Below are 15,259 nucleotides of genomic sequence, written 5' to 3'. Positions count from 1 at the left end.
TATTTTTCATGTCATGTGATTGTGGGCAGCCTCAATCTCGTTTCTACATCTGGCTGGGCACCTAGCGAGCTGTGTGCGCCTCATTATTACGGTGAGGGTCCCCGTTAGCTGCTTAATTGCCTTTTTCGACTTTTGTTGCTGCCTGAAATCTCACATGCCTGTCAATTTCTCCCATCTCATCGACATCAGCTTCGTGAAATCAAAACGGTACGGTGCACATACATTTGTTAGTTGTGTTGCTCTCTTCTTCGCATCAAATGCAATGCAAGTCCTGGCGCTGCACGTCTTCTTGCTATCGTCGTTGCCCCCTTAATAAGTGTTAAATGAAATAATCATCCTGATTAATCCGCTGATAAGAAAATAATATATTGGTTGGGACGAAAGCAGCTGTTGTTTGGTCACAAACGCTGCTCTGAAATGACATATATAAAAAGTGTTTAAGTTAGACCGCACAAACTATTCCAAAGTGCGACGTGCCTGCTTTCATCTCTTTACGAATAGCGTTCAACAACATAAAAAAGTGAGAAGGACTGGACTCGACTCGATTGACAAGCCCCTTGAGTCGGCATCTTTCGGAATTTGATTAATTCATCACACATGCATTTTCACAAATGATGCACTGCAATGGAATGAGTATTCACGACACATTGTCATGTAAATTAGCCAAATCCTGTAAATCAAAGATCATATTATAATAATTTAAGTTTCTGAGAAAAGTAAGATAATTGGGAAATGTAATGAGATCGATTCTAAATGTGGCAATTTTTCGGATGGGCATGAGCTGTCAATTTCAAGGTTAAACACAGTTGCATGAACAGGTAATAAAGCACCAGTGCAGAATAGTAACTACACATTACACAAATTGATCTCCTGATTCCCTAAAAAGGGAAATATCTCATTCAAAACCCAGAAACACAACCAGCCAGCTACTGCCCTTCCTCTTTTTCTTTTTTACAGCAGATGATAATTAATTACTATTCTGATGACTCATCATTACATCTGGCACGGCATGCCAAGCCGAAGCCGCTATGAGAGGCCGGCTGTGCCAGCCGAGAGTCAAACACCCTTCGGTTTCCTCAACAGAGTAACCCTCGGCCGAAAAGAGAGTCAAGAGCATACTAGCTTGTCTGAAAGCATTAGACCCAAGATGTAAAGGCCTAAAGCCGGCACCTGCGAGCCGATTCCTCCATTTAGCCAGCGGCTCGTGCCTTTCAACTCGAGCCGACCCTTCACAACACACCACGTTACAAATCTCTCTTTGTAAGTAAATCTCGGCTAAGGCCTTTTCCGGCTGAAGCGGACAGGCCTCGAGCGAGTCAAACATGGTTGAATAATAGTACAAAGCCGTCGTGAACCGGTCCAAGAACTCTGGCTGGTTGTGATTCGATTCTTGCTCGACAACCGTCATGATTTTCGGGTTCAGGTTCCGAATCCAACCCAGCACCATTTCCATAGGCGAATTCCGGGCCGGGTCTGCCCCGAGCAATTTGTGCAGTTGCAAGATTGAGTTTACGGCCAAGGCTTCCTTCGGGCTGACCTGGAGCATCCACGGCTTCACATCCTCGAGCCTGGAAGCCGCCACGCCACGAAAGGTGAACCTGATGTTGACGGAGCGCGCCAACTCGGCGAGTCGCAACCCGATTTCTCGGAGCGAGTCGCGGCCGTCTGGCGACGGCGGGCCAATGCCGGTCAACCTCAGCAGCGGAGGCCCGCCGGGACGAAGAGCCAGCGCCTGTATCAACGCCGGCCATTGCAAACCATGCATCAAATTGAAATCAACCACGTGGACGCAATCGTGGCCGTCGAAAGCTTCTAAAATGGCCTGATTAGCCGTGAAGTGAGCGAATTTCAAGTAAGGGCAAGCCTCGTAGAAGTGATGATACAGAATCTCGTTTTCAGAAACCGATCCGCAGATGGAGCCGCCAACTCCCATAATCCGAAAGCTCAACGCGTCGATGAAGCAACCGGCAACTTTACCGATACCGCAGCTCGGATTAACGCGCGTCAGCAAGCCTTTCATATCCTCAATCAAAGAGCCGGCCACTGCCATCTCGCCACGTTGCACGGACTCTGCACACGTCATCAACATGTGGACCAGCCTTATCCCGGAATCTTCTTCCATCGCCGTAACAATCATCATCTGCTGTTGCTGTTGTTGTTGCTGCTGAGTAGTAGTGAAATTATCGGTGAGATAGTTACCGACAGCCGTGTGGTTAACAGAGGGGCCCGCTATGATATCGGGTAGGTCGGGTAGATCGGACGGTAGAGGGAGCGGGGGCTGGTTGAACTCGGAAAGGAGAGAGTCAACCCAAGAGGCGAGATCAGAGGGATTGTAATGGACGGTATCGGAAGCGAGTTGGGAGATATCGGCAGGAGAGTTGACCATGACCGTTTCGAGGCGTTCAAGTCGTTGAGCTACTTGACGGAGCTCCGAAGACCGTACTTTGTACCCGGCTCCTGCAAGTAACCCATCTATCTCAGCAACATGTTGTTTCGTACCGGAACACGACGATGAGCTTCCGCTGTTGCTTCCGCCTGACGTGGCAGAGTCGTACAGTACCATCCTTTCTCTTCTCCTTTTCGTTCTCGAAAAAAAAAAAGGAAAAAAATGTTTTATGTTCTAAGGTTTTTGGTATTCAGACTCGGGTGTGTGGTAGATTGGTAGTGGGTTTTTAATAGGAGGGTTTCATTGGACATCCCGGATTCTGTAAAGAGGGTTTTTGAGTGTGAGTGTTGAAAGAGAGAGTGAGAGAGAGTGAGAGAGAGTGTGTGCGTGAAAAGTGATAAGTGAAAGAGAGGCGAAGATGGGGTTTTTGAAAAAGAGGGAGTTAAGAGAGTGAGTGGATGACAATATCCATTATATATCTAGGATGTCTCTTTTTTTCACTGTTGGTTTTGCCTTTTGCTTTTCTCTTTTTCCTTTTTTATTTTTTCTCTTTTTTCTTTCACCTCCCATATTTTTCTCTTATTTAATTTTTCCACCCCTTCGTACTTTATATAGGAGATTCGAACCGCCTACGCTAAAATGAAAGAAAAAAATATGCCGACCAACCTCGAGTTCAATTAGGAGAGTTATTGGGAAAAGGATCCTTTCATGATTTGATCTCTTCTGAATTTTTTAAGATCTTTTGTTATGTATCTTTTAGTAATAGTGTATGGATAAAATTTAATTTTTTTGATTATTTTGTTTATTAATTATCAATCAATAATTGATTTATTTACTCAGGAGATAATCAGATCAAGAGAGAATATTGATCCGAATTATTAGAAAGTTGTCTAATTTTTTACTATCATATTGATGAGAAATTTTAAAATATATCAGAAGTATTATATCAGACATACAATAAGTAAATGATACTAAAACATGTGTGTATTTATTTTGAAAAATTATCATGCAAGTGGTGATTATATTAAATTTAACATACATGCATCAATTGATTGTAATACATCAAAAATATTTTAGAATTTCTCCATATTGATTGGTCGATGCTTGATCTTCCACAATCCACACTAATAAAAAAATATTGTAGAATAAATTTTCTTACCACATAGATTCTAACCCTCCCTGAATTAATTAATTAAGGGTTAGATATAGACGTAGAATGGTTGTGCTTCAAAACTTATTATTTTAATATTGTACTGAATTTCATACTTGTTATTTATAAAATTTTATTATTCTGTTAGTATATACACATCACTGTTAGAAAATATACCCATGCATATCCATATGATTGCATACGCATGGGTGTCTACGTCAAAGCAAGTGTTATTTTAATCCGACGGTGGGAGCGAAGGGGTCACCCATAGAATAATAATTCCATGCAGCTTCATCATCGTTAACAGAAAAATATGATTAGCAGTCAATTAAGCCGGACAAGCTTGTATTAATTATTACATTACTTTATACATACATTTTCGGCACGAAAGCCTCTATGATCCGCTAATGGTACAAGTGAGTGTATGCACGCAACGATATGCGGTCGATGGGGAACAAATTATTATTATTATTTTTCAATTATAACCTGAAAATGACATTTTAACAAAATTGAAAGCGCTAAGAAGATTGGATGGGAAAGCAAACAAGGATCAATTTGATTTCTTCTAATTGATTGGCCTGCTAAATATAGATCTCATCAATCGCCTATGAGGCTAATTAATTTTTATTAATTTCTAGGTCGTTGCCCACTGCTCGGAGAATTACTTAATATTGCAACATAATTAAAAACCAAATTAATTAGGTATATGCATTTGGGTTCGATATACGGAGCAATAGAAGTTTGGTAAATGGCGAATATTCGCCCTTGAGACAAGTATCAAAGAAAAGAATCAACCAGGTGTCTTCTTGCTGAAAATGATAAATAAATACATAACACATTTTGTCAATTTTTTTTTCCGAAGCAACATTAACAACAGCTTAAATAAAGTACTTGTTTAGTAAAAATAATTGAGATTAATAAAGACGAGGAGATATTAATATTTTATCACAGTACTACTTGCAAGTGGCCAATTTAGAAATAGGATCGCCATCCATCCGCATCTGCATCAAACACAATAATTTTAACTTAATTTAATAAGGCTTAGTTTTTGAAGTTAGGAGCGGCCCTAATTTTTCCCTCGTAGTGGCGCGCGCGGGCGTGAAAAATGAAAAAAAAGGAGAAACCTTGCGGCGTGGGTGTCGCAATTTTTAATAGTCTGATGTGTCAAAAAAAATAAAAAATACACTACATATAGTAAGTAGCTAGAGAATTAGACATTATTAGGTAGGTTGGATAGGTCCACGGCTAACTCTAATGCTTCTGCAGCAACACACTCTACTCAGTACTCACCGTTTTGTGGAATTAGCATCATCGTTGACCCCATACTGCCACTGCAACTATATATAAATCTCTTTTTTTTTTTGTAGTTTTTAAAATTAAAACAGGATGAATTAAAAGTCCACGATTGGGACCAGAAGCAACACAAAAAATATACGATCGCCTCAAATGCAATTATCACGTTGAGAGCGTGCGGGCTGGAGTTTTCTATCAATTTATTAATATATACTCTTCTTTTCATTCGGAATCGATAATTTCCGGATTTTCACTGCTTATTATCATTGTGTTGATTTGGATTGGCATTGACAAGTTAATAATTGTTATAATCATAGATTTTTTTAAAAATTTTTAATATCATTTCACAAATAAAATTATTAAGTCTTTTATTGTATTTCAAGGCTTTCGTGAATCTCACCAATGGGCCTTTAATCCAGTGGGAGAACCCTTGCACTTAAAATAATGAGTGCAAGGGTTCGAGCCTCCATAAAAGTATTTATGGAGTTTAGTTACAATCCTTCCTCAATTATCAAATAATTGAGTGTAGCCAGTCTATTCCTCACGAAATGTGAGTAGAGTGGACAGCCCTCGAATATTTGAGAGGGTTTGAAGAATTTGGGCAGCGCTTCAGAGGAGTATACGCCACGAAGAAGGTCCCAATTGTAGAATCTGTTTGTAAATATTAATTGTAATACCTACAGTCCTGTATAACAGTATTAAAAAAAAAAAAGGCTTTCGTGAATCTCGATGCTTGATGATGACTGATCTAATTTGATTCAAAAAATATATTATTACTTTTTCTTGATCAATTGTGTCCTATATTAACTAGCTGATGGGAGTTATCTAGGTTTATAAATTTGATAAATCACTTCACATATCAGGTTAATCTTAAATTAAATAATCACAATCTTAACATTTAATTACGATTTAATCCACTTTAAGGCGAGCTTATCCCCAAAATCTATACTCCAATAAAATGTGAAAAAACGTATCACTTTCAGTCTTTTACAATTATTAAGAATTCAAAATCTCATAACTAACAAGTGATCGAACCCTTAATTTTTATTCATGTTTTTTAAATAATGGGATAACCGACGAACATATATAGTCCCAAATCTATTCCAACGATTAAAATGTAAGAAATTCATGTATTAGCTAGCAATTAGTGGGAATTGAACCCGATTCTCTCTACCAATATTTGCAACTATTTTATAAGAATGTATTAAACTTCTCAAATAAAATCTTAAAAAGATATTATCTTAAATAATCTTATATTTATCCAATAAAGGATGAGGTAGTTAAATAAATAATTTGACAAGTTATGAAAACTTATCATGATCGCAATTTAAAAAAAAAATAGTAACATTGTTCGAGGGGCAAGCCAAAACCCAACACCACCACCAAAACGATGAGTTTTGAAGTTTTGGCTTGCCGGCGGCAATTTCACCCGGGTAAATTAAAGCAGCAATTGTTGAGATTCTATTGCATAGGATTCCTTGTTTATTGTACATGGACATATTTAATATGACGACCAAGATGCATGCTCCAAAATAGCCCGTCACACTTTTGACAAGTGGCTTCTTGCTATTATATTCACACATCTTCATGCATCATATGTGCTATTAGAGGCAAATTATTGAGAGAGAGAGAGAGGGAGGGAGAGGGAGACTGTGACAAAGATTTTGGGAGTTTAAAAAGACTGCTCGCCTATTGGTGTTCGAAGTTAAAAAAAAAAGGTTTCATTAAAAGGCAATTAATTTTAAAAATCACTTTAATACTGGTGGTAATACACAAATGTTTGTATATTCTCACGTATATATATATAAGTACGGGAGCTGTCGTGGTCCATAACATTTTAGGAACCCCAAAAGACCCAATAGAGAAAGCTTCAATGGGAGATATTATTTAGCGTATAGACATGAAATCAATTGGATGAAACCTTATTTTATAATACCTTATTTTAATCTATATTTAACAGTGAAGTCACATGAAATCAATGGGACTTAATTAAAATAAGGTATTATAAATCATAGGTTATACAAAAACGGACATATGCCACTGCGTGTGGTCCATCCAATTGATAACATGGAATTTGGGAACGGTTTGGGAATTGCAAAGCCACAAAAAGCACGAATTTAAAAGTATGCGATTGGAGGAGTAAGATCGAAACACGTGTGCGTGTGATGAAGTAAAAAAATAATAATAAATAAATTAAAGTTGGGTGGTGGTGGGAATTGGGACCAGCGTTCTCGAAAGGGAAAGATGAAGATGCATGTCATGTAGCAATATGTTGGTGTTGGGTGGTGTTGGGTTGAGGACGGACAGCTCAAGTTAGTGAGTGTTATATGCTGCTGTCCACTACAGTCCCGTCATTTTAGCTGACACCATCACGTTGTGCCACATGTCAGCTGCGCATACGCTCATTGCACGATGTGGGGATTCAGAAATTTTGACCGCTTACTCTTAGGAGCTAAACAATAATAATTAAGAAATCAATCAAATTTGTAAAATCCGAATTATCTATCTATCGTATCGTGCACTGTGTACGCCAAACTCAGAGATTTATACACACAAAACTTCGCCATCTTGGGAAAGGTAATAAAAGACCTTAAGCATAATCCAACAAACTTCAGGCTCAAATATGAAGAATAATCCTTGGCACGCTTGGCTTCGTAGACCGTAATATGTTTTTTTTTTTTTTTAATTTTTTCGAAGAGGTTGACTGTAATAGGTTGGGTATACACAAATATGGCAATCTTGAATGAATATAGAACAGAAATTTAAAAAACAAAAGAGAAACTTAGAGCCTGTTCAGTATTGTTTTTTAATTTGTATTTTTTGAAAACAAAAATAAGAATAAAAATGGTGTTTTACAATAGTTGTATTTTGAATTTAAGTATGCATTTGGAATCATTTTCTGTATTCTATATTTTAAAATTGAAAAACAGTAATATGTGTTCGATAGATAAATTAAAAATAATAAAAACAATAAATATGTGTTTGGTAGTATCATTTTCAAAACATTTTTTACTAAACATTTAAGTCAGACTTGTAGTTAGAAAATAATTGTTTAACAAATAGATATATAGTAAATGCGGTTACGTCGTACTATTTGCAACAATATTTTGTGTGCGTTGTGAAAGTCTTTCATCCCTAAATTTAAATAAATTTAACCACAACGAATAAATATGGTTAAAACCTTATGTTACATGGATATTTTCGACAACACGCAGATGCAAGTTGCGAATAATATTTTATCTTAAGAAAAAAATACGCACACACATATTCTAATTAAAATTTATACACAAATATTAACATGAAAATTAAAAAAAACTAACTTTCAATAAAAAGTAATAATATATTAACATAAAATGAATACAGTTAATAATTGTCAATACAATACCCTTAACAACTAATAACATAAAACAATAATTCTTATATTGATCCCACAAAGAGATAGATTTAATTATGCGTAGGGTTAATTTTCTAGGTGTAAGTGTGGGTTGGTTAGAAGTGGATTTTTTTTAATTTCTAAGAATTAAAATAAAATGATGGGTATGAATTAAAGATGATCAATGCATGCTTAGACGGTAAGATCGGTCGTCGTTAGCCAATTTCCAAAATTAATCATCGTTGTCTAAGGCTAAGGAAGCTGAAATGCAAGTTATGCAACCCAAGAGGGGGGGTGAATTGGAATTTTAAAATTTATGCAATACAATTCGCACAACAATTTAATCTATTGCCTTAATCAAATCAAAACAATAAATTCAATCAAGCACAATATTAAAAGAGTAAGGGAAAAGAAAACGAACACAAGGATTTTTACATGGTTCGGCTATCCTCGCCTACGTCCACGCCTCCAAGCTCACCCGGCTTGAGGATTTCACTATCCAAGCCTCCCAAGTCTTCAAATGTTTACAATTGACTTCCAAGGTGTCAATAAACCTTTACAACAAGAGATTATATCCCCAATCTCTTCACCCCAAGTGTTTCCCACACTTGTACACTCACAAATAGATGAGAAATGAAATTCACAACAATAAAACTCTCTTTAAGAGTGAATAACAAATTATAGCTCAATGATGATTCAACAAATGATGATTTACGAAATGGAAGCTCAATATATGTTATATGATCTTGTTTTTCTTTGTATTGATGCTTAAAATGAAGTTGGAGTTGAGTTTTTATAGTTAAAGCCCGAAAACTAGCCGTTATAGGTAAATTCCAGTGCCCAAGCGGCTAGCTGCTTGTTTATCCGGCTCGCCGCTCAGGAACAGTGATATTACCGTTATTTTTGAATTTTGCTACAGTAATACTATTCACTGAAATTATACTTTAACCTAAAACTTTCTATAATTATAATATAACTCAAAACGTCATAAAACTTTTCAAATAGGTCCAATTTCAGAACTCCATAAAAATAATTGTCTTTCCCAAACTTTCTGAAATTATGATATGACCCCAAAAATTTTATTATTTTGCACAAAGGTCATTTTCAACATAATACCCATATTTTTCAAAGTTCTCAAAACCTTTCACTTTAGTCCAAAATATTCATAAATTATAGTATGGCCCAAAACATTTCAAATGTTTGTAAAAACGTCCAACTCCAAAATTTAATACTTATTAAAATCAAAGATTTCAAATCTTAGCATTTAAGTCTAAATTACTCAAATCCACAAAATACTTTACTTTATAAAAATAAAACCTTTTAGTTTATGAAAAGTATTTAATTAAATTAAATTAATCTATTGAGCTTCTCAAATGCTAAATCATGCATCAATTAAATCATATTGGCTTTACAAGAATTTATCGCACTAATTTGTTCGTTGAGCTCTAGACTATTCTTGATGTCGCCGTTGTCCGTTGAGTGTCTTCAATCTTGATTTCACTTGATTCACTTGCATAAAATATTATCCTTCAAAAACTAGTGAAAATATAAAATACAATATTTATTAAATCACTCAATACGTATGTTTGTTATCATCAAAATTACATTATGTATAGCCCTTTAGGCTAACGTAAGCAAGTAGCTACGGCGGAGACCTGAGAAGCAGCGACAGAGACGTGAGTAACAATTAGATCGAGATAAAGAGAAGAAGAGTGAGAGAGCTGTGAAATCGATGAAGAGATGAGGAGAGAGAGCTAACAGTTAGACGGGATAAAGAGAATGAGGAGAGAGAGCTGTGAAATCAATGAAGAGATAAAGTGAAACCAAGAGAGCTTTTCGATTTTGTTTTATAATTTATTTCTTAATTTAATTTGTAATATATAGAGAACATGTTAAACATGTTTTTAATTTTATAACTGTTAAAGTGAATCAGAATTATTTGTTTTGTAGTTTATTTTTTTGAATTCAGCCTACTGAACATGTATTACACTTGTATTCTTAAAACAAAAAAGAAAACAAAGGCCCAAAAACACCGACGAACAGGCTTACATAGCTAAAATTGGAGGGCTATTTATACTTTTAGCCATCTTTCAACTTATTATTATTAAAAAAATTGTGAAAAAAGATGCCCATAAAAAGTAGGGTGGACATGGATTATGTTAAATCGGGTTTTCAAGTCAATATTAATTGGGTTGAGGTAATAAAATCAGCCTAAACCAATTCAATCTTTAAATTATTGGATTTGGTGTTTGGGTAGGATTGGGTTGATCAAGTTAATCATATTGAAGTTTAAACAAAATCAAAGTTAAATATTGTAAATAAAATAATTGAAAATATGTGTTACTTAAAATGAAACTTAACTTAAAAGTCAAATTAAAATACATTTTAACATGATGATTTGATCCATTATCTAATCTCATGGATTAAAAAAAAAAGTAATGAGAATAAATAATATCCAAAACATGTATGTTTTATGAAAAATAAATAAACCAACTCAAATAGGTATTATATGTTAACAATACAATAATAAAGTATGAATGAACGAATGAATGAGAGAAATATCTTATTTTTATTGGGAATTGAGAGTGATTTTAATTTTAAAATTAGAATTTAAAGTAGTAGTTACTAAAATGGTGGGCGGAGGCCTATGGAGACCTAAGGGGGCCACGACACCTGTAAACTTTTAAAAAAATTTAAAAGTTTCTAAATAAAATATTAAAAATTAGGTATTAAAATAGTGATCTAGCCTGCACACTTGATTTATAAACTTTATATATAAGATGAAAATATAACTTTATATTTTGTGAAATAAAGTCATAGTCGCCACAAGTAAAATTTTCAAATTTTATTTATTTGATTTATAAATGGGAAAATATCCACCGTCCACCCGTTTTTTTTAACTTTTTCAAAAATACACAATTCTTTTTTTTTTTGCTGGAATCCACCTGAAATTGCGTTTTGTTTCACTTTTTCACTTCCGTTTGGAATCCGTTAGGAAAACTAACGGAAACTTAGTCAAATGACTATTTTACCCCCCCAAACTTAGTAAAACACTAAACTAATCAAAAGAAATCATCTTCTTCTCCTCCTCTACTTTACTATCCTTGCTATGGTCGCCCGAGTCGTCTTCATCGTTATCATTATCGTTGTCATCTGCTTCTTCATCGTCATCATCTTCCATCACTTCACAAGGTGAATTCTGCTTCATTCTTTTCAAGGCACCGTCTTGCCACTCGTCTGAGCAGCAACCAGGTCTTTACGCATAGAGCTGGTCAACTCAATGGACGATCCTTTCAGCGCCATTTTGAAAACCGTGACATTGTTGCTCGGCTGGTAAAACTGAGGCCAGACACTGTCGCATAAGCTGACGTCCTTGTAGTAGACCTCCACCGAGCTGCCTCTCCGTAGTAGATGCCGATCTTGTCGTCGACGAAGTAGTTGGGCGCTTCGGGACGGAAGATGAGGTAGAAGATGCCGGCGGCGATGGCCAAGAGGAGGACGAGGAGAAGCAGCGAGCAGCAACAGAAACGGAAGCAGCAGCAGGTAGTGCTGCTGGATTTGCGGCGGCAGGAGCACGAGTGGCAGCTTGTTCGTTGACGTAGGTTCCTGCGGCTGCGAGCGCCGGCGGATGTGAGGGCTCTTGTTCGTTGCGCGGTGTCGTTTTGGGGTGGATCCTTTCAGCCATTTTGAGTAGCAGCTAGCGCTACAACTGAAGAAAATTAAAAGAGTCAGCTCTTTTGCCCTAAGAGCTTTTTCTGAAGAAAATTACGAAGTTGTTGAATAACAAAAGGAGATCTCTAAAGATTTTTTGGAAACAATTGGAGTAAAGCTCTCTGTCAAGCCTGGATTGAATTGTTCGAAGATCAATGTGTTGTAAACGATGTCGTTTGGGGTTGCTCTGCTGAAATGACCGATTTGCCCCTACGACATCAGTAATGTTATAACGGATTCCAAACGGAAGTGGAAAAGTGAAACAAAACACAATTTCAGGTGGATTCTAGCAAAAAAAAAAAAGAATTGTGTATTTTTGAAAAAATTGGAAAAAACGGGTGGACGGTGGATATTTTCCCTTTATAAATAAAGTCAATCAAAATAGCAGTAGCCACAAGTAAAAATTTCAAATTCCTAGCGACCGCACGCCAAATCGATGAATGGGAAAATCGTATAGAATCAATCCCTTGCTAACACTTGGAATTTGAACTTGGCCCCTGGAGATTTACTCCAAGCTCTACCCTTGCTAGAATGAAGTCATGATCTTCAAGTTTAAATGGTCTCTTTTACAAAAGAGAGGTAAAAAATTAAGTTAACCATTTAGACCTTTAGTGTTTAGCAATTGAGAACTAAAAATTATTATTGTTATTTTTCTTAACAAAAGGTTAGGTTGAATTACATGAGTTTATTTCAATTAATCCAATAAAATTATTAAATGAGTTTAAAAGTCAGCCTAATTAATCCACAATAACTTACTCCAAATAAACATATAAAAAGCTCTTTTAAAGTAGTATATATGTCGTTGTCAAAACCCGAAAGCCAAACTGCCAAGTGCCAAAGTGCAAATGATTAGCATTCATAGGCCACGTGATGTGTCCGATACAAAAATGTGATTGTTGCTGGATTGGAATCATTGGATCAGCTTCAATGATTTTATATTATTATTTTCTTTGCAATCAAGAGAGGGTGAGGCCACGAGAGAAGCCAATTCCGGCCATATTCAAGCCCTCCATTTTACAATCAGGAAGTGGAAACCAAGTCCAATAATCTCTCCCTATATCATAAGACAGCCAAATTATTTCCCACAAGCACCCGTAATTAGACACTAATACAATCTTAATTATCCCACCTGATTTCTCTAAGCACCCCATCATGACCCCATAAGGTTTACTAATCTTCTTCAAAATGTCACTTGGAAGTTTAGAAATGTATTCCCAATGGGAAGCATTTGGGCCCAAGCCCCAAATTTCAATGCCATTTACCATTCTTACCCTTGCTTTGACATTGCCAACACTGTTTGATCTTACGATCACCATGTGCCCATCACCGTACACGTGCAGCCGATCTGCCATGACTGTTTGCTGCCTAGTCCCGTGCTCTCCTCCATTAAATCTAAGCCGTAAGATCACCGGGACATCTTTACTCCGTGATTCAACGGCCATTACGATACTTTCATGAGGTCCATTCCTTACGTTGAGGTAAATGTAATCAACTTCTCTGTCACAACTAGCACGTGGCATAATCCCAACGTTCTCTCTTGCTTCCGTTGATGTCCATGTGTCAATCTCAGAGCTATACTCGTACAAAACCGGCCGGTTATCCACCAACTCGGCAAACAAAAACCTGAAATGATCCGACCCGGTGGCGAGTAACTTCATCCCGGATCTACGCCACGATGAAGTCCCACGTGGACCAAGTGGGCTTGCCGGGATTCTTTTAACTGTCTTGCTGACCAATTAACCGCAATAACATCCTGTCGAGTGTTGCAAACGAAAAGGAAAATATTCCCAGAAGCTGTGAGAAAAAAGAAATCCTCGCCCGGCGAGATAAGTGATTTCAATAAATCAGCAATTGCAATCTTGAACCAGCGGGTCGATTGATCAGAGAAGCCTTGAAGTATTGCATCTCTAAGCCAACGCTTCTTGTAGACGAAGAGCCACGTAGTTGACTTTGACCTTAAATTGCATTCACGGACAAAACTTTGGTCAGATATAACACAAGCCATTGATCTGTTGACCAATTTCATAGCCATGATCTCCGGCAAAGTTAGATGAAGAAGTATGTTTTGTATGAGCTCTGAGGGGAGGAGGCAAAAGCCAATAGCATTTGAGGTCAAATTTTTGTAATCCTCCATATTTTGGGTTCTCTAGATTTTGCCGTTATCTAGTTCTTTATAATTGCTGTCTGCTAATTATATAGTGTTGATTTATTTGGACACTTAGAAGGCATTGTGGCTTTTTTTTTTTTAATGAGTGAGTGAGGTAGTTTTATAATTGAAATAATTAAGTGGACTTACTTCCTTGGTTAATTGATTAAATGACAAAGATTCCAACAAAGCAGGCTGTCGTGGTCAGAGAAGTGGACGGCGAGGAAGGTGGACAAAGTTGAGTATTTTTCAATTTTGTTGACGTATTTGATTTTGGCTAGTGGCCTATTAACAAAGTTGTTTTAGGTGATCCCCGAGGCAGGCTAGCACTATGTATTGTAGTTTAGTAAAGAGGCATGAGTCACTTGTGCCGAATGGTAAACGATTAGAGTGAGGCCTGATACAAACCTTTCCCTTTTCTAACAGCACTGGATTGGAATGATCTTATGCCTTTATGTGATTTCTTTTTTCTAGTAGACATATGAATTAAACAAGCTTGTAATAATGTAATTTAACAACCACAATTATGCCATTAGGTATGTAGTCTAATACTGGGTGTAGATTTTTTTTCCTAATATTATTAGTGTGAGTAAATTTCCAAACTTCTAAACATATTTTAAGATTATATGGTAAATTTATGTGTCTAGGGACCTAGTTGACCTTAGATGTTACCACAAGAGATATCTTGATCTCTTTTTCCTACACACAGAGCCACCAATTGCAACATGAACAATCGAAAGCTTTATCTAAAACTTCAACTAGTATGGCCGCTCCTCTACCTCTCCACCACCAAACAAGGACACCGGCCTTATCTTCAGATAATTCTCCCTTGATAAACCTTGACAACATCAATAACAACAACATAAACAGTCAATATCAAGCACACTTTTGTCTAGTTTCACTAGAAAAATGTTCCACAATGAGGGAGCTCAAGCAAATTCATGCCCAAATGCTAAGGATAAGCCTCTTCTTCGACCCCTGTGCTGCAAGTGAACTCATAGCTTTTCTGCTCTTCAGGACTATCATGTGCGTTTAGTCTTCTCACAAATCTCCAATCCAACCATCTACACTTGTAATTCCATTATTAGAGGGTACACAAATAAGAATTTGCATCATGAGGCATTCCTTTTTTATCATGAGATGATTGTTCAAGGACTAATTCCTGATAGATTCATGTTTCCTTCGTTGTTTAAGTCATGT

General features: G+C 36.6%; 2 protein-coding genes and 1 pseudogene across 2 annotated transcripts; all 3 read right to left on the bottom strand.

Annotated features, from left to right (window-relative positions):
- Positions 1–673: 673 nt before the first annotated feature.
- On the bottom strand, positions 674–2,882 carry LOC18055572 (DELLA protein GAI). Its single transcript, XM_006450963.2, has one exon. It carries the CDS (start codon positions 2,561–2,563, stop codon positions 968–970), a length of 1,596 nt encoding a protein of 531 aa, XP_006451026.1. The 5' UTR covers positions 2,564–2,882; the 3' UTR covers positions 674–967.
- Positions 2,883–11,287: 8,405 nt separating this feature from the next.
- Positions 11,288–12,063, bottom strand: LOC112095888 (annotated as a pseudogene).
- An 806-nt stretch (positions 12,064–12,869) lies between these two features.
- On the bottom strand, positions 12,870–14,070 carry LOC18055571. Its single transcript, XM_024177389.1, is given in 2 exon segments — positions 12,870–13,651; positions 13,654–14,070. Coding segments are annotated over 2 exon segments (1,176 nt in total). The 5' UTR covers positions 14,048–14,070.
- Between the last annotated feature and the right edge of the window lie 1,189 nt (positions 14,071–15,259).

Source organism: Citrus clementina, unplaced genomic scaffold (genome assembly GCF_000493195.1).
Source record: "Citrus clementina cultivar Clemenules unplaced genomic scaffold, Citrus_clementina_v1.0 scaffold_1, whole genome shotgun sequence".
Lineage (NCBI taxonomy): Eukaryota > Viridiplantae > Streptophyta > Magnoliopsida > Sapindales > Rutaceae > Citrus > Citrus x clementina.
Note: the sequence above shows the minus strand (reverse complement) of the source record. Positions and strands in the feature narration are given on the sequence as shown.